Source organism: Aquarana catesbeiana, linkage group LG01 (genome assembly GCF_042186555.1).
Source record: "Aquarana catesbeiana isolate 2022-GZ linkage group LG01, ASM4218655v1, whole genome shotgun sequence".
Classification (NCBI taxonomy): Eukaryota; Metazoa; Chordata; class Amphibia; order Anura; family Ranidae; genus Aquarana; species Aquarana catesbeiana.
The window spans coordinates 128754737-128779640 of NC_133324.1; the positions used below are offsets into that span (position 1 = coordinate 128754737).

At 41.8% G+C, this 24904-nt stretch overlaps 1 protein-coding gene across 1 annotated transcript in view; it reads right to left on the reverse strand.

Moving 5' to 3' along the window:
• JMY (junction mediating and regulatory protein, p53 cofactor) overlaps positions 1-24904 on the reverse strand; it is a 119744-nt gene that overhangs the window by 57478 nt on the left and 37362 nt on the right. Inside the window, exons 3-4 of the mRNA XM_073623747.1 lie at positions 15901-16051; positions 14381-14550 (exon numbers count right to left, since the gene is read on the reverse strand). Coding sequence (XP_073479848.1) covers positions 14381-14550; positions 15901-16051 — 321 coding nt within the window. The remainder of the gene's footprint in view (positions 1-14380; positions 14551-15900; positions 16052-24904) is intronic.

Genomic DNA, 24904 nt, shown 5'->3' on the forward strand with positions numbered 1-24904 from the left:
CAAGGAAAACTTTGTAAAAAGACATTTGAAATGACTAGAGATGCACAGAAATTTCGGCGGCCGGAAAAAATGTGGTCCGAAAAAGCAGTTTTTGGCATTTTGCTAAGAAAAAGATGCAGAAAATGGCGCCAAAAATGCATGCGATTTTGCCATGATTTAACTACCATTATGCTGTGATTTTACTGTGCTTATGGTGTGTTTTTCAAAGGTGATGTGACTCAAAAAGCGCATCAAAAACTTAACGGGTGCGTTATTGATGCGTTCTTGCTGCGTTTTCAATGCATGTCAACAGGGAGGTGTGTTTTTGGTGCGTAAATTTTAACTGACCAAAAATGCAGCAAGCAAGATTTAACACCGCAGCTGAAGTGCAACTGACCACTGTAAAGACATAAATAGAATTTAAAGAAATACATTTTTCTTAAGCTATTCTTGCACGAAAAAGGTGCAGATAATGGCTGACAAATTCATATTTATTTAAATTCACAATATAAAAACGTAGATTACAAGTATATATAAAAATATATAAAAATATATATCATATACATTTTCAGCCAAGCACATCCTGAATTTTTGGTTTCAGCACCAAAATGTCTATTTAGTACACCTCTAGTAAATACACTTGGTTACAAGTGTCACAGGAATGTCTTAATATAAATAAGAAAAACAATTTTTTTTTGTATGAATGGCCTCTCACACCACCGCTTTATTTTGACATCTTTTATACCTAATTTTTCATACATGAGTATTTGAGCCCAGATCTCACTAAATCAAAGTCAAATCTCGCCTCAAGAGAAAAGAGAAGCGAAAGAGAAAAAAAGACAGAGAAGCGAAAGAGAAAAAAAGACAGAGAAGCGAAAGAGAAAAGACAGAGAAGCGAAAGAGAAAAGACAGAGAAGCGAAAGAGAAAAGACAGAGAAGCGAAAGAGAAAAGACAGAGAAGCGAAAGAGAAAAGACAGAGAAGCGAAAGAGAAAAGACAGAGAAGCGAAAGAGAAAAGACAGAGAAGCGAAAGAGAAAAAGACAGAGAAGCGAAAGAGAAAAAGACAGAGAAGCGAAAGAGAAAAAGACAGAGAAGTGAAAGAGAAAAGACAGAGAAGCGAAAGAGAAAAGACAGAGAAGCGAAAGAAAGAAGTTCATATATTGGCTCTCCTCTGTGAACTTTGGACACAGAGAAGGCAATGTGTAAAGGCGCTCCACAAAGCAGTTTCATAAACGTACACCTAAGAGTTTTGGTCACTCCCATAGATTTTAAAAAAAGTGACTCTCAGCATCAGATCAGAGTAAGAGGATAACCGTGATCACAAGAAAATCACAACATTGTGACTCAAAAACCACATGAAAAAAGTAACAGGTGTGTTATTGATGCATTCTTGCTGCGTTTTCAAAGCATTTCAACAAGGAAGTGCGTTTTTTTTTTTTACTGACCAAAAATTCAGCAAGATTTTTTTACATCACAGCTGAAGCGCAACTGACCAGTGCGATGACATACATTTAAAGGGATGCATTTTTCTAGAGCTATTCTTGTGCTAAAGGTGCCGATAATGGCCGACGATAAGTTCAATTCAAATAAAGTTCATCCTGAATTTTCGGTTTCGGCACCAAAATGTCCATTCGGTGCACCTCTAGTAAATTCACTTGGTTAAAAGTGTCACAGAAATGTCTTAATATAAATTATAACACAATTTATGAATAGCCTCTCTCACACCAGGTGTTTTATTAACTTTTTTTCTAATCACTTTATTTTGACATCTTTGACTCTCAGCATCAGATCAGAGTAAGAGGATAACCGTCATAAGAAAATCACAATATTGTTATTGCAGCTTTCAGGCCACCAAGAGCAGAAAAGTGCAGAAACCAAATGTTAAAGATAGTCTATGTGAAGGTAGATCAAGTTCTAAAACAACCTCTCTTGGTGAATAGTCTGACCATGCAACGTTAGTCTGTCACAAGGGGCTTTTGCTTGCTTCAAGCAGGTTGTGCATTCCTACACAATTCTATGGGAATAAAAATACCACTTGGTCAAATACAGGACAGGAAGAGGTCAAATGTAGGTTAAATGCATGTCAATGAATTCTGAATGCATGTCAAACTGATGCCACCTACACAAAGGGAGACCCCAACTTTCCTGGAAACAAGCCTGCATGCAAAATTCTGAAGTTAGTAGTCTATTTGAGAAAATTCAAGCTGAAAGAACTGAAGGAGCACCATGTATCATACAGCAGCAATTAACTAAAAGAAACAACATGCAATTCAACATCAATACCCAGCTTATATGAAACTCATGTGCCTCAATCTCTCAAAGGGAATAAAACACGCCAGCCACATATTTGACCAGGCACCACATCAAACTTAAAAACAACACTGAAAAGTGAAGTATAAGGACATGATGTTCTGAGGCAGACCAGACTAGTAATAATAGTACAGCATGATCTAAAACAGAACACGCCAACTCAAAAAGGGAGAATCCTAAACCTTCAAGTCAAGATCTTAAAGTTCGTATTTCAAGTTCTAAAATGCGTGTGGATAAACAGTGAACTAAACAAGCACCAGAAACTCAATTAAAGACCAAACACTAAAGACAAACGTTTACAAATAAAAACTTTCCACATACACTATAAGGCTAGGTTCCCACTGCTGCAATGCGGGAACGCTGCAAATCTACTGCGGGTTCCCGCATCGCATGTCTCCTGACGGCAGTTCACACTGCCCTATGCGAACTGCTGGGAGTGTCAGTTAAAAGTTAACGACACCCCCAAATCAGTTCGCATATCATAGTGCGATCTGCAAACTTGGACAGTAATCGGATCACATGGGTGTGAACACCCATGCGATCCGATTCTGCTGCGGACCAAAAATGGGTCCTGTTCGAGTTTGGTTCGAATGCAATGCGAATTCAACCATACTATCTGTATGGCTGAAATCGCATCGAACAGAGATCGGATGTGATTTGCACTGCAGTGCGGTGCAAATCACATCCAATCTCAGACAACGCAGCAGTGGGAACCTAGCCTAAAGAAGGCTAAGAGCAGACAATTAAAGCAGGCGATTAAAAGGCAATTGTACTACTAAAATCACCAGAAATTGCTGATAGTAGCAATAGATTGTCATTCATTTAGAATAAATGCCCACCTATAAGAGAGGCACACGAACATCCTGTAGTAGCGATCACCAATTATTCACACAATGTTCCAAATGTGTGTTATTGCATGCTACTGCTAGCGATCAATTGCCAACAATTTTAGTAGCGCTATCGTACTACTAGCATCGCCTGTGTCTGCGCCTTACTATGTAGCCTAATGGTGTTCAAAAAGAGAAGATCCTAAGGAAGTACACACAACTATGTATGTATTCTTTTTCTCTTTTACTATACACTTCACCACTTAGCCATCAGGTATTCACTTAGGATTACACACAATTTGTTCTGATATACTGTATGCCTGCAGTTGTCTAAGAAGCGAAACACGCATTAGCCCTAAAGAGTACCAAGTTCTCCAGAGTTTTAGCTATTTTGACCTTTGAATTGCTTCAATCTGTTCCTTAGAGCAGAGGTTCCCAACCTCAGTCCTCATGTAACCCCAATTTCCCCACTGCCATCAACACGGATTGTAACCACTTGACCTCCAGAAGATTTACCCCCCTCTTCATGACCAGGCCACTTTTTGCAATAAAGGTACTGCGTTACTTTAACTGACAATTGTGCAGTCATGCAACGCTGAACCCAAATAAATGAAATTAGTCATCTTTTTCCCCCAAAATTGAGCTCTCTTTTGGTGGTATTTGTGTTTTTATTTTTTGTGCTATAAACTAAATGAGACCATATACACACACACATACATATATACACACCCTGGCAGAATTTATGATTTCTTGATTATTTTTCAGAGAATATGAATGATAAACACAAAAATTTTTTTTTTCACTCGTGGTTTGTGTTTGGCTGAAGCCATTTATTATCAATCAACTGTGTTTACTCTTTTTAAATCATAATGGCAACGGAAACTATCCAAATGACCCTGATCAAAAGTTTACATACCCCAGTTCTTAATACCGTGTATTGCCCCCTTTAACATCAATGACAGCTTGAAGTCTTTTGTGGTATTTGTGGATGAGGCTCTTTATCTTCTCAGATGGTAAAGCCGCCCATTCCTCTTGGCAAAAAGCCTCCAGTTTCTGTAAATCCCCAGAGTGGTTCAATGATATTGAGGTCAGGAGACTGGCCACTCCAGAACCTTCAACTTATTCTTCTGTAGCCAATGACAGGCGGACTTGGCCTTGTGTTTTGGATCATTGTCATGTTGGAATGTCCAAGTACGTCCCATGCGCAGCTTCCTGGCTGATGAATTCAAAGGTTCCTCCAGTATTTTTTGATAACATACTGAATATATCTTGCCAACAATTTTGACCAAATTTACTGTGCCTTTGTAGCCCACACATCCCAAAAATATCAGCGATCCACCTCCGTACCTTTCATCATAGGCCTTGTTGACTCCTCTCCAAATGTAGCGTTTATGGTTGTGGCCAAAAAACTCAATTCTCATCACTCCAAATGACTTTGTGCCAGAAGGTTTGAGGCTTGTCTCTGTGCTATTTGGCATATTGTAAGCGGGATACTTTGTGGCATTTGCGTAGTAATGGCTTTCTTCTGGTGACTCGACCATGCAGCCCATCTGTCTTCAAGTGCCCCCTTATTGAGCATCTTGAAACAGCACATCACACGTTTTCAGAGAGTATGTCACCTGAAGTTATTTATGGGTTTTTCTTTGCATCCCAAACAATTTTCCTGGCAGTTGTGGCTGAAATCTCAGTTGGTCTACCTGACGGTGGTTTGGTTTCAACAGAACCCCTCATTTTCCACTTCTTGATTAGAATTTGAACACTGCTGATTGGCATTCTCAATTCCTTTGATATCTTTTTATATCCCTTTCCTGTTTTATACAGTTCAACTACCTTTTCCCGCAGAACCTTTGACAATTCTTTTGCTTTCCCCATGACTCAGAATCCAGAAACGTCAGTGCAGCATGGATGAAAGATGCAAGGGTCTGTCAGGAGTCCAGAAACTCATTGACCCTTTTATACACACACACACACACACAAATAACAAGCAAACAGATCACAGGTGAGGATGGTTACCTTTAATATCCATTCAAACCCCTGTGTGTCAACTTGTGTGCATGTTATCAGGCCAAAATCGTAAAAAGGTAAACGTTTGATCAGGGTCATTTGGGTAGCCATTATGATTTAAAAAGAGTAAACACAGTTGATTAATAAATGGCTTCAGCCAAACACTGACCACGAGTGAAAAACGTTTTTGTGTTACCATTCATATTCTCAGAATATATATATATAATATATATATATATATATATATATATATATATATATATATATATATATATATATATATATATATATATATATATATATATATATAATGTGATTTTTGACTTGTCGTAAAATCCATTTCTTTGAGTTCATTGACAGACACGGCGCTTTCTTATTTAGAACCATAGGGTTATAAATCGCCCCCTACAGGAGTAGTACAATAGGCAGAAAAAAGACCATGGGCAGTCCTAGGTGATATACACATACACACCCCCCCCCCCGCTATAGGCCTTTATTTTGTCCCAAGCAGTGTCAGAAGCATTATAAACTCCATAGGGTGCTGTGTCTATCAATGAACTCAGAGAAACGGATTTTAAGGTAAGTCGAAAATCCTGTTTTCTCATTCGTTCATTGACAGACACAGCGCTTCCTTATTCAGAACTATTAGGGACATCCCAAAGCATGCCAAACATAAGGGGTGGGACAACGAAAAATCCCAAGGCTAACACAAGAGCCAACCAGGTAACAGGAGATCAACACAGAAACAAACTGGAGCCCAACCTGAACAATACCCCTTCAAGAGGGAATAGACCCTCTAAACAGCAGCCTGCAACACCTTGCGGCCAAAAGAAGCATCCTCAGATGCCAGCACAGCCAAGTTGTAGAATTTTGTGAACGTGTACACCGACGACCATGTGGCCTCCTTGCAAACCAGCGCAGCCTATACCTGATGATGGAAGGCCCCAGAAGCAATAAGCAGCCAAGTAGAATGTGCCGTAACAGGGAAAGGAGGAACCCAACCCCTAATAGAATAGATCAGAGTCATCGTCTGTCTGAGCCATCTAGAAAGGTCACAGAAGAAGCAGACAGCCCCCTTTTTGGCACGTCTGTGATCACAAACTGTGAGTCTGCACCGGTGGAGGCAGATGTTGAACCCCTTGATTAACCACTTCCAGACCGCTGCACGCTGATGTACATCCTCACTTTGAGGACGAATATCGTTGTTATGGCAGCAGCTAGCTGCCATAACCCCGGTATCGCTGTTTTCGGCCGGTGGTCCAGTACAAGATAAAAGTGGTCTCTGTGGCAGATTCGCCGCAAGATCAAAACGTCACTTCTGCCCCTAGCTCTTAAAGGCCATTTTTTAATTTTTTTTAAATGATAATTTTTTTTTTTTTTTTTATTGTATTTTAGTTTAAATATGAGATCTGAGGTCTTTCACCCCAGATCTCATATTTAAAGTGGAGGCCCACCCTAAAATAAAAAATTGCATCAAAATTCTAAAAAAATAAATAAAATAAAAACATTTGAAAAAAAAAAAAAAAAAAAACACTTTTAACTTACCTGAAAACCTTCAGGTACTTCCACCTCTTCGGCGAGCGGCCCGTTGCCTTCTGGGAACTGTGTGTGTCCCAGAAAACCATGGGGCCATTCACAAAGAGCCACGCGACTCTCGCATGCGCAGTAGGAAACAGGCAGTGAACTGCCTGTTTCCCTTCGTTAAGATGGAGGTGCCGGCGGCCGATCTGATGGACGGATCGGCCTCGGGGGCCGACATCGCGGGCTCACTGGACAGGTAAGTGTCTTTTTTAAAAGTCAGCAGCTACAGTGTTTGTAGCTGCTGACTTTTAAAAAAAATAAATATTGCGGCCGGAACCCCCCTTTAAGAGGTCCCGTCATGCTTTTTTTCTATTACAAGGGATGTTTACATTCCTTGTAATAGGAATAAAAGTGACACTTTTTTTTTTTTTTTTAAAACAAGTGTAAAAATAAAAAATAAAAGTTAAAATAAATAAGAACATTTTTTTTTTTAAACGCGCCTGTCCCGCCGAGCTTGCGTGCAGAAGCGAACACATACGTGAGTAGCGGCCGCATATGAAAACGGTGTTCAAACCACACGTGAGCTATTGCTGCGATCCGTAATTCTTAATTCATAATTCTAGCCCTAGACCTCCTCTGTAACGCAAAACATGCAACCTGTAGAATTTTTAAAATGTTGCCTATGGAGATTTTTAAGGGTAAAAGTTTGTCGCCATTCCACAGGCGGGCGCAATTTTGAAACGTGACATGTTGCATATCAATTTACTCGGCGTAACATTATCTTTCACAATATAAAAAAAAAGTTGGACTAACTTTACTGTTGTCTTATTTTCTAATTCAAAAAATTGTATTTTTTTTAAAAAGTGCGCTTGTAAGACCGCTGCGCAAATACTGTGCGACAGAAAGTATTGTAACGATCGCCATTTTATTCTCTAGGGTGTTAGGAAAAAAAAAATGTATAATGTTTGGGGATTCTTGGGGAAGTAATTTTCAAGCAAAAAAAAGGTTAACTTGTAAACAACACATCTAAAAAAGAGGCCCGGTCCTTAAGTGGTTAAGAGAATGCGCCAGGGAGTGCGAGACCAGGGGACGTCAGCGACCAAGCGCACCAGGTCGGCGTACCAAGACAGACAAGACCATCCGGGGTCCATTAGAATGATCAGAATCCCTTTGGCTGCGATCCTGCGCAAAAGATGCGGCAGAAGCTTGAGAGAAGGAGAGGTGTAGATCCGACTATACCGGCCCCACGGGGCCACCAGAGCGTCTGCAGTGGCCACCAGAGGAGCTTGCCAGAAACCTCAGTACCGTTCTGTTAAGCCGGGACGCCAACAGGTCTACCTCGGAAGTGCCCCATCGGAGACATATCCGATGAAACAAGTCCTGGTGAAGGGACCACCCCGTGGACCAACACTAGCCAACTGAGGCAACCGCCTGCCATTTTTCCACTCCTTGAATGCCAGAGGATGATGGCTACTGTCAGGGCTGCCAACACACTCTTCGTTTTACCCTGGTGATTGACATAGACCACCACTGTGGCATCGTCCGACTGGATCCATACCCGGAGCCCCCAAAGTCAACCTCCATGATCCATACATAGTCTGATCACTCAAAGTCCCAGGATATCGATCGGGAGTCCGGATTCCTCCAGCGTCCAACGACCCTGAGCAGAAACCAGTCCCAGGACACCTCCACATCCAGACAAACTGGCATTGGTTGGGACCATTGTCCAATACAAGGGGAGAAAGGATGTGTCCTGCCGAAATCCCGGACATCAAAGCCACCAGACCAGGGACCCCCGGTTTTCTGGTGCAGCCGAACCTAATAGCCCAGAGACCCCAGACACTTTACACCAGGATCTCACTTGAAAGGAGCTTGTATGGAACTGCACAAATGGAACCGCCTTAAAAAGGTAGAAACCACCATGCCCAACACCCACCCGCATGACTGCAGGGAGGCCCACGTGCGAGGCAACAGTAGTTGAAACGCAGCATGCAACTTCTGGAGTTTGTCCAGAGGAAAAAACACTCTGGCCAGAGATGAAACCAGAGTCAGGCCCAGATAATCCAATTTTCTGGGAGGAGCCGGAGCAGACTTCATGTATTATAGAAGCCAACTGAAAACTGATGTCTGTATAGCGAGCTACGTCGCCCCTCAGGGTAGCCGAGGGCTCTGCTCGCAGAAGATCATCCAAGCAGCCCAGGACCGCAATCCCCCGCTTACGTAACCATGCCAGAACTGGGCCCAACACCTGTGCGAGTATGCGTGGGGTGGAGGGGAGACCAAAAGTCAACACCGCGAGATGAAAATGCTCTTTTCCCACAGTAAAATGATGGAAGTGTTGGTGTTGGGCACATATTGGAGTGCGTAAATAAGCATCCATGATGTGGACAGAAGCCCGAAAGTCCCTATGATGAAGGGATGCCACCACCGTGTGGATGGACTCCATTCTGTACCCACTAGAACCGGGACAAGCACACACTGAATCAACAGGGCTTGCACAGCTCCAAGGAGAACTGCCAACAGTCCGGTGACAGACGCCAATTGGAAGGAAAAAACCCTTTTCGGGGTTCAAGGCCGGAACACTAGGACATAAGTGAGGGCGCGCCTTCATGATGAAGGGGCCTTGTCTGTGGGTCTAGGGAGACCCGCTCTCGGCTCGCCAGACCAGGTCTATTGCGTGCCAAGAAGAAGGACCGCGCATCCGCTACGAGGCCCTTTTCCCCATTTCAGACTGTGGAAGACATTTACACTTCCCTCCTGTAAGACTAGTAATGATGCGCCACTGCAGTTGTGGAGGAACAACCTCATTAACTGACAGGACATGGAGTATGGCCACCAACCCCGCAAGGCGGGCCACATCCACAACGGCAGAGCCAGCCATAGGATCAGTCGAGACCGATGAGGCAGGGGAGGGCGCCATTTACTAGCCTATATGCCCAAGTGCCACCTGTGAAAAACGCAAATAACACAGGGGGGCCGGCGACAGACCTCCACCGCCTTAGGTCCGAACAGGGATGTCACCTAGGTCCCGCACCCAGGCTCCTCACAAGGAGCACCGGCTGAGACCCCGCACTGGGGCGCCTACTGATACCCCACACAGGGGGCACCATTGGACCCATAACAGGAGCACTGGCTGAGACCCTGCACAGGGGGCACCTACGGATATCCCGCACAGGGGGAAACACTGGACCCCTTACAGGGGGCACTGGCTGAGACCCCGCACAAGGGGCGCCTACGGAAACCCCGCACAGGGGGCACTGGCCGAGACTCCGCACAAGAGACGCCTACGGAAACCCCGCACAGGGGACACCACTGGGCTCTTCACAGGGGACAACACTGGGCTCTTCACAGGGGACACCACTGGGCTCCTCACGGGGGGCACTGGCTGAGGCCCCTCACGGGGGGCACTGGCTGAGGCCCCTCACGGGGGGCATCGACTAAGGCCCCTCACGGGGGGCATCGACTAAGGCCCCTCACGGGGGGCATCGACTAAGGCCCCTCACAGGGGGTGCCTACGGAGGGTCCACTTAACCCCCCTAAAAGGGAGTTGCCCTCAGAGTCCCTACAGCACTGTCCCTCTGGAAGAAGGCATCTGGCGTGGTCGTGCGGACTAGCAGGCCGCAAAAGCCGTGGGCTAAATTTTCGGCCACCTGCCGCGAGTGCACAGGTCCCATAGTGACAACCCTGGAGGGGGAGGGATGGAAAGAGTGTCCAAAGCACCTAAGCCAGAGGCCTGGGCTTCACCCGGGGAAGGGGGGGATGTGGAGGAGAACCCCAGAGGGACCAACCACCCCAGGGAGTAGCCGCGCCACACACCACTCCAGGGAAGGAGAGGAGGGGGCCCCTTACTTACCGCTCCAGTGAGTGCGCAGGTAAAGCTCCCAGACAGATCAGCCTCGCCAAAGTGGGGGGCTGTCGGCCATGAGGAACGCTGCAACACAGGCCGAGACCCGGTCGTATGCGACCTCACAAGACATTTAACTCACAGGGCCAGCCCCCGTCCAGTGGGGCTACGTCGTGGCCGACCTAGCGTATAGCTGCGGTCTGCACGTGCTTGCTGGCCAGACTGGGGAGACCATGGGATCTTAGTGTCCAGCCCGCCGCCCAGTCCGGCAGTTGATTGTAGATCTCACAGGAAAAAATTCAAGAGAAAAAAAGCTTAAAAAGCAAAAACAAAAAAACTTGCCAGGACCACAGATCCCAGCAGGGAACTAGATCCCTACTCCTGACTAGGCAGAAAAAAAACTGAAGGCCTATAGCAAAGAGGGGGGTGTATATCACCTAAGACTGCCCATGGGCGTTGCCAAGTCTTTTTTCTGTCTAGTGTCCTACTCCTGTAGGGGGCGATATAGCCCTATGGTCCTGAAGGAAGCGCTGTGTGTCAATGAACGAATGAGAAATATATTTATTTTCTTTCTGCTATAAAACTTATCCATAAAAAAAAAAAAAAATGAAATCAAATTATTTCATAAATTTAGGCCAATATGTATTCTGCTACAGGTTTTTGATAAAAAAAAATCCAATAAGCGTATATTGATTGGTTTATGCAAACGTTATAGTGTCTACAAACTATGGTATATATATTATATATATATATATATATATATATATATATATATATATATATATATATATATATATATATATATTTATTTTATACTTTTAACGGCCGCGATCAGCGACTTTTAGCAGGTCTGCGATATTGCAGCGGAAATCGGACACTGACACTTTGCAGGAACTAGTGACACTAATACAGTGATCGGTGCTAAAAATATGCAATGTCACTGCACTAATTTCACTGGCTGGGAAGGGTTTAAACTTATAGGGTGGCCAAAGGGTTACCTATGTGCCTAGCCAGTGTTTTTGCGTACTGTATGTGCTGCTTTTACTAGGGGAAGATGGGTTTTAGTCCCTGCTTTGCAGGAACACAAAACCCATCAATTCCCCGTGTCAGAACAGAACTCTGTTCTGAATCTCTGCCTGATGATCAGCGGGTGCCAGCGAACATCGAGTGCCGGCCATCTGCAGATCAGCTTCTGCTGTGAACAATGCAGGATCACAAATAAACATACGTGATCTGGTGCAGAGCTGCCACCCTGTAGCAGTAAAACTGCTATAGGGCAGTCAGCAAGTGGTTAACCATTTCCGGACCGGCTCACGGCGATATATGTCGGCACTTTGAAGAGGGATGTCGTAGTTATGGCAGCAGCTAGCTACCATAACCCCGGTATCCTCTTCTTCAGTGAGCGGTTCGGTTTCAGATAAAAATGGTCTCAGTGGCGGATTCGCAGCGAGATCACTTATTAGCGGCGGGGAATTTTTTTTTATTACAAACGACATTTTTTAATATTTTTTTTTTGCATTTTAGTGTAAATATGAGATCTGAAGTCTATTTGACCCCAGATCTCAAATAGGTCCTGTCATGCTTTTTTTCTATTACAAGGGATGTTTATATTCCTTGTAATAGGAATAAAAGTGACTTTTTTTATTTTTTAAAGAACAGTGTAAAAATAAAAAATAAAATAACGCGTCACGTCTTGAAAACATGACCTGTTGGTGGTACTTGAGGACCAAGGTTGGGAGCCACTGTCTTAGAGTATCCTAGTGTGTGGCTTTAAAAAGGTCAGCATATGCACTTCAGAGTCCACATATAGTACAAAAGGCCAAGGTCTCATTCACACAAGATCTTGGTGCCAAACGGAAGAACGTTCCTGCAGCTGGATTCAGAGGTACATGCTGATAGTTACAACCTCTCAGCCTGTACAAAGCAAAGGTGAGCTTACGGCACCCATGTAATTGCGCATGGAGTGATTACCCGAGGATTAGTCACAGATGATCACTATTGGATGCAAGCTGAGGAAAACTGCAGTCGCTGTTAGCCTGTCATTGCTTTGCACAGTTTGAGTGGTTGCAACATTTTTTTTCGACCTGTGAATCCACCCACAGGAATTCACTGGATTCTGCCCACAGCTGGCATTAAAATTCTGTGGGAATAAGGCCTAACGCACTCATCAGCCATGGAACTGTAATTTTTCAAATCTTTTTTTTTTTTTCAAAGATTTTATTCAGATTTTTTCAAATAAAGAATCTACAAATAATGAAAGTCATTAAATAGTACAGTAAGGGTACAATATCCAATAATTTGTATAGAAATAGAAAAAGGAAAGAGAAAAAATATTAGAAAGGAAAAAAGGTCAAAGACACAAGGTATCTTGTACCGACTTTTCTTTTTTTGAAGTAATTCAAGTGGAAACAGTTCTAGAACCATCGATCTGATATTTAGTCCATGGATCCCAGGATTTCTCAAATAATCGAACCTCATCATTTAATATCGCTGAAAGATGTTTGTTAGTAATAATCCAGGACAATTTAGCTTTTAGGATGTCATAGCCACCATATGCCTCCCTTCTAGATTGTAAGCTCTAACGAGCAAGGCCTTCTGATCCCTCCTGTATTGATTTGTATTGTAAGTGTACTGTCTGCCCCGATGTTGTAAAGCGCTGCGCAAACTGTTGGCGCTATATAAATCCTGTATAATAATAATAATAATAATAATAATATGCAAAACATTGTCCCTGCATATCCACAATCTCTAAAACACAATGGAGAAGCTCCTGTGACATAAGAAGATATCCCTTTCGGGACCAGATACCACCTTAGCAAAACTTTGTAGTTAGCTTCTATGGTAAAAGTGTTGATCAGGGATCTCGAGGCATTATGAGCTAACCCATGCCTATCTTTCAGTTCTAGAGTTTCATTCAAATCCCTCTCGCATCGTTCCATATAACCTAGTTTTGCAGGAATAGATGTTAAGATGGAATATATTATTGAAATGTGTCCTTTAAGCTTGTCAAAATTTGTAAATAAAGATTCCACAAGTGTCATAGATTTTGTATCTAGATTACATGTTAAAGTAATAAAATGTACCGATAGTATCGAGAGAATTCCGATTTTAGCAACAGGTATTTTTCAATAAGGAATTGTTTTGTTAATATTCCCTTATGATCAAAAAAGGCGGCTATTTGTAAAAGTCCCTTATTGATCCACCAATTAAAGGTTTGAGGAGCAAATCCCAGGGTTAATTTTGGATTTTGAACCAATGGTGTTAAAGGGGTAAGAGGGGATTTAAATGTATACGTTTTAGTTAGTCTGTCCCATAATCCCAGGGAAAAGGCTAGAGATAGGCAGAGTATAATAGGTTTAGATTTAAATGGTAGCCACATCAGTTGTGAGATCGATTTAGATGGGCAGGAGCATGTTTCAGTCTGCGTCCATAGAGATGGAGACAATTTTGTATGAAATCTAATCAGTTGAGCAATTTGGGCAGCAGAAAAATATTTTATCAGATCTGGGACTCCCAATCCTCCTTTCATTTTAGGAGTAAATAGCGTACTTTTGTTCACCCTATGTAATTTTTCAAATCTCATTGGACTAACAAAAAAAAATATTCACGTTTTGATAAATAAGTATCCTTATCCTGCTGTGTTATCCTGTGAATTGAGCCTAAAATCTTTTATCAAAGTTTCTTATTTTTGATTTTCTACAAGTGGAAGCTTTGCTTTAAATCTATTACCAAGAAGGAAAACAGTTAAACTTTGTGCAGAAAATTAGCATCCCTAAAAATATATCTTAAATATTCATTAAAATATCATTCATAAAGAAATGTCAAATTTTATTAAAAAAAAAAAATCAAGATACTGGCACTGTTATAAAAATATACCAACACCAGAAACATTACCTCTTCTTTCAGTGCATGTTTCTTTTGTTCTAGACAAATTTCTTTTGCTCGCATCAGTTGTAAAGTCTCCTTGGAAACCCCATACTGAAGCTTTTCCATGCGCTCCACAGCAGCTGCCCAGGCTGTCTTCCCAAACTTCTTTTGGTCAGCTCTCATGCGATCATACACAGCTTTAATTACAAAGAAGTATTATTATATACATTCATTATCTACCTAAACCAATTTATAGAGCACTGAATGATAAAAGTGATTGAATCAGGAAAATCAGTCACAGTCTGAAATGATCTCCAACTACCCCAGTATTGAAATATAATATTAAGAACATCACCACCATCATCATTAAGGATAAAAACAAATGTGGCAGTTTCAGTTTTGTTAGGCCCCTTTCACACTGGTGGAGTCTGCCAGAGGATGACAGGTCCGTGTTCACTCCGCTGATAGAGAAAAATATTACCGCTCTGAAGGAGGTCTGTGCGGAACAAACATTTTCTCCATGCTGGCAGTAACAGGTGCAGGCAATGCTGGTAATTGAGAGGTAAACGAGAAATCCTGGACAGCTGCACTCAAAAATAATCTTCGATCTTTATTAAAGTATAATCATAAAAATACATGCCACAGCATCACAAAACAGGAAAGCTGACGCGTTTCACAGAAACGCGTCAGCTTTCCTGCTTTGTGATGCTGTGGCATGTATTTTTATGATTATACTTTAATAAAGATCGAAGATTACTTTTGAGTGCGGCTGTCCAGGATTTCTCGTTTACCTCTCATTCACTCCGCTGATGCAGAGTGGACATGCACACAGCCCACTGTCTTTTATAAGCTGTCAGATGGAAACAGACCGTCGATCCGTTTCCATCCGACGGACATCTGATCCGATAGGCAGATGGTGACAGATCCCCATCCTTCTGTTTTTAGTAGACCGGATCGGATGTAGGCGCATGTCAACAGACACGTGTCCATTGGCATCCATCGCTCTGTAGAGAGCAATGGATGGTCCGATCAGGTCTGCCTGAAAAACTGACAGGCGGAGCCGATCGATCCATCAGTGTGAAAAGGGCCTTAGTCACACTTGTTACCCTAGTTTTGAGGTTTAGTGCTAGTAAAAGATTTATTGGCTTCAGGTTTATAAAGAATCAAAATGGCTTTGATTCTCTTTAATCACAAACTGTATACAATTAAAGTTATATGACATGTAGACTTTAAACTGGCTCCATCATATATGTTCTGTTCCAGTAATAAAAATTCAGCACTGGGTTTAAATATATATTTTATTATTTATTTATATTGATTATGCAACACATCAGGCGGTGTGTGGAGGGAATACAACCAAAAACACAACAGACTCCCTTTATAATTTCAAGGGGCAATGGAAACAAAAATGGGACAAGTTGGAGCCCTAAGCATCTGAGTTATTAGAACCTGGTAAATGTGGAAACACAACTTCTACATGTAGATATGCAAGTACAACAGACAGAGCATACACACTAGACAACAGAAAGTAAATGGTAGCTGGTTACCCTTTTGGGCCTTTGCTGTGATTTCAAAATATTTAACCGTTAGGTCCTGAATAGAAAGTACGGCCATGTGAGCCTTCTTTTGCCAATCCGCATCTTCTTTCTTCAGGCTCTCAATTCTTCTAGGGCCCAAATAATCATTCTCTAGGGAAATCTAAAAATCAAAGCAAATATTGGAATTAAACAACTAAAAATTGCAAGGATGTCGAGAGTAAGAAGTCAGCAATACACTCAAAACAGAATCTAGATTCTTTGCTCATTTACAGCATCTTGACCAATGATTATGGCACATTGTGCACTATGTTAACCATACACTTACATTTTTACAGTTACATGCAAAGTTCAAATATTTAGTGCTCGGTGCAACAATCTGTAATTTACCAATTGAGAAACAGTTCAACTAGTATATTGTGTTGATATAGGGCAAATTCATTTTAACTAAACACAGAGTCTATTCAATGCAATGAAAGCAACAAAAAAGATTAATTCAAAATCACGGACTGCATGGAATTCTATCCTAGAACAGCTCACTTCTGCTCTCTTCTCTCTGTGTTATTTACCACTCCACAACCATTTGGTCTTGCCTCCCCTTTACTCCTTCAATGTGCTATCAATATACATTGTTCAAATTGTACCTTTAATTTTTTTGAAAACACATCAGATCTCAAAAATATCATGCTAAATATCTATACTAATATGGACTGGGTAAAGGGTTAGGAACAAATGGTGAAACATCGTTTGATGGAAATGAACATTACCAACCTACAGAGGGCTGATTTCAAAGACACCAAAAATCAGATAAAAAAAAAAAAAAAAAAGATGCAGCAGGCTAATCTATTTTGCTGAAATTTCTTTGCAGCAACTCAAAATGGTACTCAGTAGTTTGTATGGCCCCCACGTGTTTGTATGCATGCCTGACAATGTTGGGGCATTCTCCTGGGGTATTTCCTCCCAGATCTGGACCAGGGCATCACTGAGCTCCTGAACAAACTGAGGAACAACCTGGTGGCACCGAAACATAATGTCCCAGAGGTGTTCTATTGGTTTTGGGTCAGGTGAGCGTGGGCAGTACATAATTGAATGCAGCATAGCTAGTAATCGCCGGCAGTAACTGCATGCAAAAAAAAAAAAAATCAGACAGACTGGTTGAACTGATGGACTTCAGTGCAACCAGGGTGCCCACAGAAGGATTCAATCTTGGCCAGTCCCTGCTAACCTGGCTGAGATTCGATCCATCTATGGCCGGCTTAAAATGTAACTAGCCCTAATCAACTACTTACTTCTATCCTTGGCTCGTTTTTTTTTAGTCTCCAATATGCCCAGTGCTTCCCTACATCTATTACACAGTATGCAAAATTCTATCTCCTGTGCTGCACCTACTCTAAAAACCAATAGGCTACACAGATAATGCACCCAATAAAGCAAATTACAATTAAATAATAAGTGAAGCACTTTTTAACATACCCAAAAAACATAAAACCATGTGCTCAATATACAGTCAGGTCCATAAATATTGGGACATCAACACAATTCTAATCTTTTTGGCTCTATACACCACCACAATGGCTTGCTTCACTGATAGTGACAGCTCTTTGGATCTCATATTGAGAGTTGACAGCAACAGATTCCAAATGCAAATAGCATACTTGAAATGAACTCTGGACCTTTTATCTGCTCCTTGTAAATGGGATAATGAGGGAATAATGCACACCTCGCCATGGAACAGCTGAGCAGCCAATTGTCACATTACTTTTGGTCCCTTAAAAAGTGGGAGGCACATATACAAACTGTTGTAATTCCTACACCGTTCACGTGATTTGGATGTAAATACCCTCAAATTAAAGCTGAAAGTCTGCAGTTAAAGCACATCTTGTTCATTTCATTTCAAATCCATTGTGGTGGTGTATAGAGCCAAAAAGATTAGAATTGTGTCGATGTCCCAATATTTATAGACCTGACTGTATATGCATATAGTCCTTAATAAGTGTCCACATTTCAAAATGAAATTGTGCAAATCCAGTATCCCAAACGCAATCTTTTCTTCTGTGTACCACTCCACCCAAAAAAATCACCGCTGTGCTCCACCAGGATAAAGTTGCACTCTCCAAAAACACCAGCTGTGCTCTCACCTTGTAATTTGGACTTAAAGTATACTAAAAAGGCAAAACTTTTTTTTTAATTATTTAACAGTGGAGATAGCCCCTGTTAGGGAGATTCACCTTCTCCATTTGGCCTGTTTACCATTATCATAAAACTTAAAAGAAAAACTAAAATTTTGTGTTGTCCCCAGAAAAGTAATAGAGGGGATATCTTCCAATGGGCACACTAGTTCTGGTGAGCCGAATAAGTTGCCTTTATTTGCAGGGATTTTCTCTTACTTCCCGTTAGACTATGGGACAGGAAGTGAAGCAAAATCTCTGCAATGGGACACAGATGGCAAAACGAAAAAAAAAAAAAAATAAAAATAAAGAAGGTTTTGCCTATAGCTCTACTTTAATGGTTAGAATGTCCAAATATCACTTTTACTCACCAGTGGTTCATTGCGACAGTCATCCCAGGTTAAGATAATCCATCCTTCCCACAGAAGTTATACTTTATCTCCCAAATTGAACCATGCACTCAAAAGAAAAATGGTAGAAAGAGCTCATAGTGCTTACTGTACTAAAATACCTTTGTTTAACCCTCAATTTTAGCACTCATGATTAAAATCCATATTGCACTTTGTAATAACATGCTGTGTTACTCTATGCCTGAGATCCCTCACCCATCCTGCACCACTGGTGAAGGAAAAAAAAAAAAAAAAAAAAAAAAAAAAAATCGCACAAAAAAGTGGTGCATCAACCACTTTTTAAAAATCGTCCTGCACTGGATCTAATGCAGGCAAAACGCACTGCGTTTGCAATCTGCATTTGGGGTGTCCTTAGGATTATAGACACCTGCAGCAGATCACACACCCAATGTGTTTTGTACGTGGTGCAGGAAACGCTTAGGCTCGGTTCACACTAGGGGCGGCACGACTTGCAGGTCGCCTCACCGAGACGACCTGCACACGACTGCCTGGGCGACTTGCAAAACGACTTCTGTATAGAAGTCTATGCAAGTCGCCCCCAAAGTAGTACAGGAACCTTTTTCTAAGTTGGAGCGACTTGCGTCGCTCCCCTTAGAATGGTTCTATTGTACAGAACGGGACGCTACTTGTCAGGCGACTAGGTCGCCGGACAAGTCGTCCTAGTGTGAACCGAGCTTTACAGAACAAGGTTTTCCCACCCTGCATTCTGCTGTGAACAGGCCGGCCCTAACCCTTCTTACTCTTCCCTTCCTGAACACTATTAACCATTACATTTACCTTACTTATTGTCTCGACTATTACATTAAAAGGGAAACGTTACTGACTACGTTTAATTCTCATACTGCTAGCATTAATAGGAAAGAATATTAGATTTACTGGTTTTAAACTTCAGTTCCTTTCTGGTTGCCAGGCCTATGCAAATTATGTCGCACATTCCAGGAGTCTTCAGGAAGGGAGGAGGGGTTTCTCAGCTAACCACACCCTTCTGTCTGCATGCCTAAGCTGAGGGCAGATGTATTCCAGGAAGTAAATTCAACAGAATCATCTGCCCTTACTTAGGATGGCCACGGCCAGAAATGCTAGGGGGGTTTTCAAAGTGATTTCTCAGCAAAACAAAGCATGGAGACATGGATGGTTAGGGGGAGTTTGCTTTGAATAATAAAAATGAATTAAATAGCGTTTTTGGTTTGTGGTGCTTGGATGCAGTGTTGTTCCACTTTAATGATATGATCCACAATTACCCTGTACAAACAAAATAACTACCAAATAATAAAATAAATACTAAAATGTTAAATTTCCATTAAAAACATTGAATAGCAAACCAATACTTAAATTTTCAAATAGTTAATAATTAGATAAAAAGTAGTTTAGGTCCAGTTCCACATTAAGACCTTTTGGTTGCATGGTGTCCCATGGATAGATCCACTTTGTTTCATTTTTTGATATGAAGAGCATTGTAATGCTTGAAACTGTACAGTTGCTCGTTTGAATTATGATTTTGTATGAAGATGGACTTTTAAAGTAAAAATAATTGCACTATATGGAGATCTTTCTCATTTTTTGCTGTTGAATATTGGTGGATTAATTAGGAGCCTGCTGTTGATGTGATATCGGTGCGGTAATAAACTTACAGCATGGCAGGAGTGGCTCACTCTTCTGTATATATACACACACATACAGTAAAACTTTGGATTGCGAGCATAATTCGCTCCGATAAAAGGCTTGTAATTCAAAGCACATGTATATCAAAGCGAATTTCCCCATAAGAAATAATGGAAAATCAGAGGATTCATTCCACAATCATTTATTCATAAGTCTTTCAGTTTATAGTCCATATAAAGATTATAGCAATGTGATAGGTTGTGTAACCATAAAATGTCCATCCACAAATGGAAGCCTCCACAAGGGGATTAGAAGCAAAGTCCAGCAGGCGCTACAGAGTATAAAAGAGAAGAGAGGCACTTCTAATGCCGCGTACACACGACCGGTTTTTCCGTCGGAATAAACTCTGAAGGTCTTTCCGACGGAGTTCCGCTGAAACGGTCTTGCCTACTCACAATCACACCAAAGTCCGACCGGGACGGGATTAGAAAAAGGAAGTTCAATAGCGGGTAGCCAATAGCTGCCATCTCATACTTGCTTCAGAGCATGCGTCGTTTTTTGTCCGTCGGAACAGCATACAGACGAGCGGTTTTCCCGATAGGAAATGATTCCATCGGAAAGATTTAAAACATGTTCGATTTCTAGGTCCGTCAGAATTTAAAAAAAAAAAAAAAGTCCGATGAGGCCCACACACGATCGGAATGTTCGATGAAAAGATTCCGTCGGACTTTTCCTGCCGAAAAGTCCGACCGCGTGTACGCGGCATAAGTGTAGCAATATGGTTACATTTAATGAAGGTACAACATTTAGCAAATCACACGGTTGACGATTAAAAGGAGGCACATGTAAGTATCCAGGTTGCTACCCATGCAACTTTAAAAACGTGCAGATATTGTCATGTTAATTTATGCACAAAATCTTTCAATTCAGCAACCACTGGAGAAAGCTTTGTCATTAAGCAATACACTAATTGTGAAACCAAGTATGTGGTGTATCAGATGTGCTGCATTTCTTGTAACCTGCAGTACATTGGATGCACCACACACGCTTTAAAAACAAGGAGTAGTATAACATTATAGTGACTCTGTTAATCCAAACACAAAGCATATTTTAAATATCTCACGTCACTTTAAAGAATGCCATTCCGGTAACTTGTCCTCCTTTAGGTTTACTGGCATTGAGAGAATGACCCCTATGCCCAGGGGTGGTAAAAAGAACAGATGGCTTTCAGATAGAGAGGCATGGTGGATATTTAGATTAAAAACCAGGGTCCCTCAGATGGGACCTAGACTTTCACTTATGTTGATTCCTTTTTGCACTACCTGCCTCTTCCGTTTTAATAATATTTTATTTCCCCTACTGGGCATTCCTGATATTTTTTCTGTGTATTCAGCTTTAGTTTTTGTATTGTTATTTTCTTGGATTTTAAATGTCCTTTTCTGATCATGTAATCAATTATGTTTTCGGTTAAATTGTCTGTCCATGTATGGCGTTTCACCTCTCCAAGTAACTTTTATTATCCACTACATTGGCAAATTAATGAAATGTGCTGCCAGGAGGGGTTTATACACACACACATATATATATATATATATATATATATATATATATATATATATATATATATATATATATATATATAATATATATAATGGCATTTTTGTACATGGCATTTGTAGTGAACAAGGCCTACAAAGCTGAAAAACGTTTATATCTGCTGTCTGTTACTGTGCCTTTTATGGAGAATCAGTACATTTTGTATACACCGCTCCTAAAGTGCCTCAAAGAAGCTGCTTGCAGGACTTTTTTTGATGTCCTGCCTGCGCCTGAAAAACGCCTCCAGTGTAAAAGGGGTCTTAATGTTATACCTTTATTAAAATGTAACCATATTTGGTACACTTAGAGGCACCTATCCTTTTTATACTTAATTGTGATGTGACGTGACTTGTATATGAAGACATCGCTCGTTTATCAAGTCAAAATTTATTAGGAATTTTGCTTGTCTTGCAAAACACTCTCAATCTAAGGATATATATATATATATAAAATGTATCTCTCTCTCTCTCTCTCTCTCTCTCTCGAGAGAGAGAGAGAGAGAGAGAGAGAGAGAGAGAGAGAGAGAGAGAGAGAGAGAGAGAGAGAGAGAGAGAGAGAGAGAGGAGAGAGAGAGAGAGAGAGAGAGAGAGAGAGAGAGAGAGAGAGAGAGAGAGAGAGAGAGAGAGAGAGACATACATTTTATATATATACACACACACACACACATATATATATATATATATATAATTATATATATATTATATTATATATAGTAAATATTTTATTATATCTTTTCATGTGACAACACTGAAGAAATGGCACTTATCTACAATGTAAAGTAGTGAGTGTACAGCTTGTATAACATTTTCTGTCCCCTCAAAATAACTCACCACAGCCATTAACGTCTAAACTGCTGGCAACAAAAGTGAGTACACCCCTAAGTGAAAATTGGGCCCAATTAGCCATTTTCCCTCCACGGTGTCATGTGACTCGTTAGTGTTACAAGATTTCAGGTGTGAATGGGGAGCAGGTGTGTTAAATTTGGAGTTATCACTCTCTTTCTCTCTCATACTGGTCACTGGAAGTTCAACATGGCAAAGAACTTGGAGGATCTGAAAAAAATAATTGTTGCTCTACATAAAGATGGCCTAGGCTATAAGAAGATTGCCTAGACCCCAAAACTGAGCTTCAGCACGGTGGCCAAGACCATACAGCGGTTTAACATGACAGGTTCCATTCAGAACAGGCCTCGCCATGGTCGACCAAAGGAGTTGAGTGCACGTGCTCAGCATCATTTCCAGAGGTTGTCTTTGGGAAATGGACGTATGAGTGCTGCCAGCATTGCTGCAGAGGTTGAAGGGGTGGGGGGTCAGCCTGTCAGTGCTCAGACCATACGCCGCACACTGCATCAAATTGGTCTGCAAGGCTGTCTCCCCGTAGAAAGAAGAAAGAAAGCTCGCAAACAGTTTTCTGAAGACAAGCAGACTATGGACATGGATTACTGGAACCATGTCCTGTGGTCTGAGACCAAGATAAACTTATTTGGTTCAGATGGTGTCAAGCGTGTGTGGCAGCAACCAGGTGAGGAGTACAAAGACAAGTGTGACTTGCCTACAGTCAATCATGGTGGTGGGAGTGTCATGGTCTGGAGCTGCATGAGTGCTGCCAGCACTGGGGAGCTACAATTGAGGGAACCATGAAGCAGAGCATGATCCCCTCCCTTCGGAGACTGGGCCGCAGGGCAGTATTCCAACATAACGACCCCAAACACACCTCCAAGATGACCACTGCCTTGCTAAAGAAGCTGAGGGTAAAGGTGATGGACTAGCCAAGCATGTCTCCAGACCTAAACCCTATTGAGGATGTGTGGGGCATCCTCAAACGGAATGTGGAGGAGCGCAAGGTCTCTAACATCCACCAGTTCCATGATGTCATCATGGAGGAGTGGAAGAGGACTCCAGTGGCAACCTGCGAAGCTCTGGTGAACTCCGTGCCCAAGAGGGTTAAGGCAGTCCTGGAAAATAATGGTGGCCACACAAAATATTGACACTTTGGGCCCAATTTGGACATTTTCACATAGGGGTGTACTTACTTTGTTACCAGCAGTTTAGACATTAATGGCCGTGTGTTGAGTTATTTTGAGGGGACAGAAAATTTACACTGTTATACAAGCTGTACACTCACTACTTTACATTGTAGCAAAGTGTCATTTCTTCAGTGTCAGCACATAAAAAGAAATATTTACAAAAATGTGAGGGGTGTACTCATTTTTGTGAGATACCGTATACGCAAACACACACACACACACACTTATCAATTAACAAAATGGATAGAAAATGAACAGAAGAGAAATCCAAATCACTATTTGGTGAGACCTCCCTTTGCCTTCAAAACACCACCAATTCTTCTAGGTACACTTGCACAGTTTTCAAAGGAACTCGGCAGGTAGGGTGTTCCAAACATCTTGGAGACCTAACCACAGATTTTCTGTGGATGTAGGCTGCCTCAAATCCTTCTGTGTCTTCTTGTAGTCCCAGACAGACTTGATGATGTTGAGATCAGGGCTCTGTGGGGGCCAAACCATCACTTCCAGGACTCCTTTTTCTTTACGCTGAAAATAGTTCCTAATGACATCGGCTGTATGTTTGGGGTCCTGCTGTAGAATAAATTTAGAGCCAATCACATGCCTCCCTGATGGTAGGGCAGGATGAATAAGTATCTGCATATATTTCTCAGCATTGAGGACACATTGATCCTGACCAAATCTCCAACTGCAGAAATGCAGCCCCAAACTTGCTGGGAACCTCCACCATACTTTATGGTTGCCTGCAGATGCTCATTGTACCGCTCTCTAGTACTTCAGCAAACAAACTGCCTCCTGCTATAGCCAAATATTTCAAATTTCGACTCATCAGTCCAGGGCACCTGCTGCCATTTTTCAGCGCCCGAGTTCATATGCTTTTGTGCATAGTTGAGTCACTTAGCCTTGTTTCCATATTCAAGGTTTTGGGCTGCAATTCTTCCATCAAGACCACTTCTGGCCAGACTTCTCCAGGCAGTAGATGGGTGTACCTGGATCCCACAGGTTTCCGCAAGTTCTGTGCTGATGGCAAGGCTGGACATCTTCCAATGTCGAAGAGAAGTAACTATGGTGTGTTTTTCATCTGCTGCATTAGGTTTCCTTGGCTGACCACTGTGTCTACAGTCCCCAACGTTGCCCATTTCTTTGTGATTCTACAAAAATCTTGAACAGCACATCTTGAAACCCCAGTATTCTTTGAAATCTTTGCCTGGGAGAGA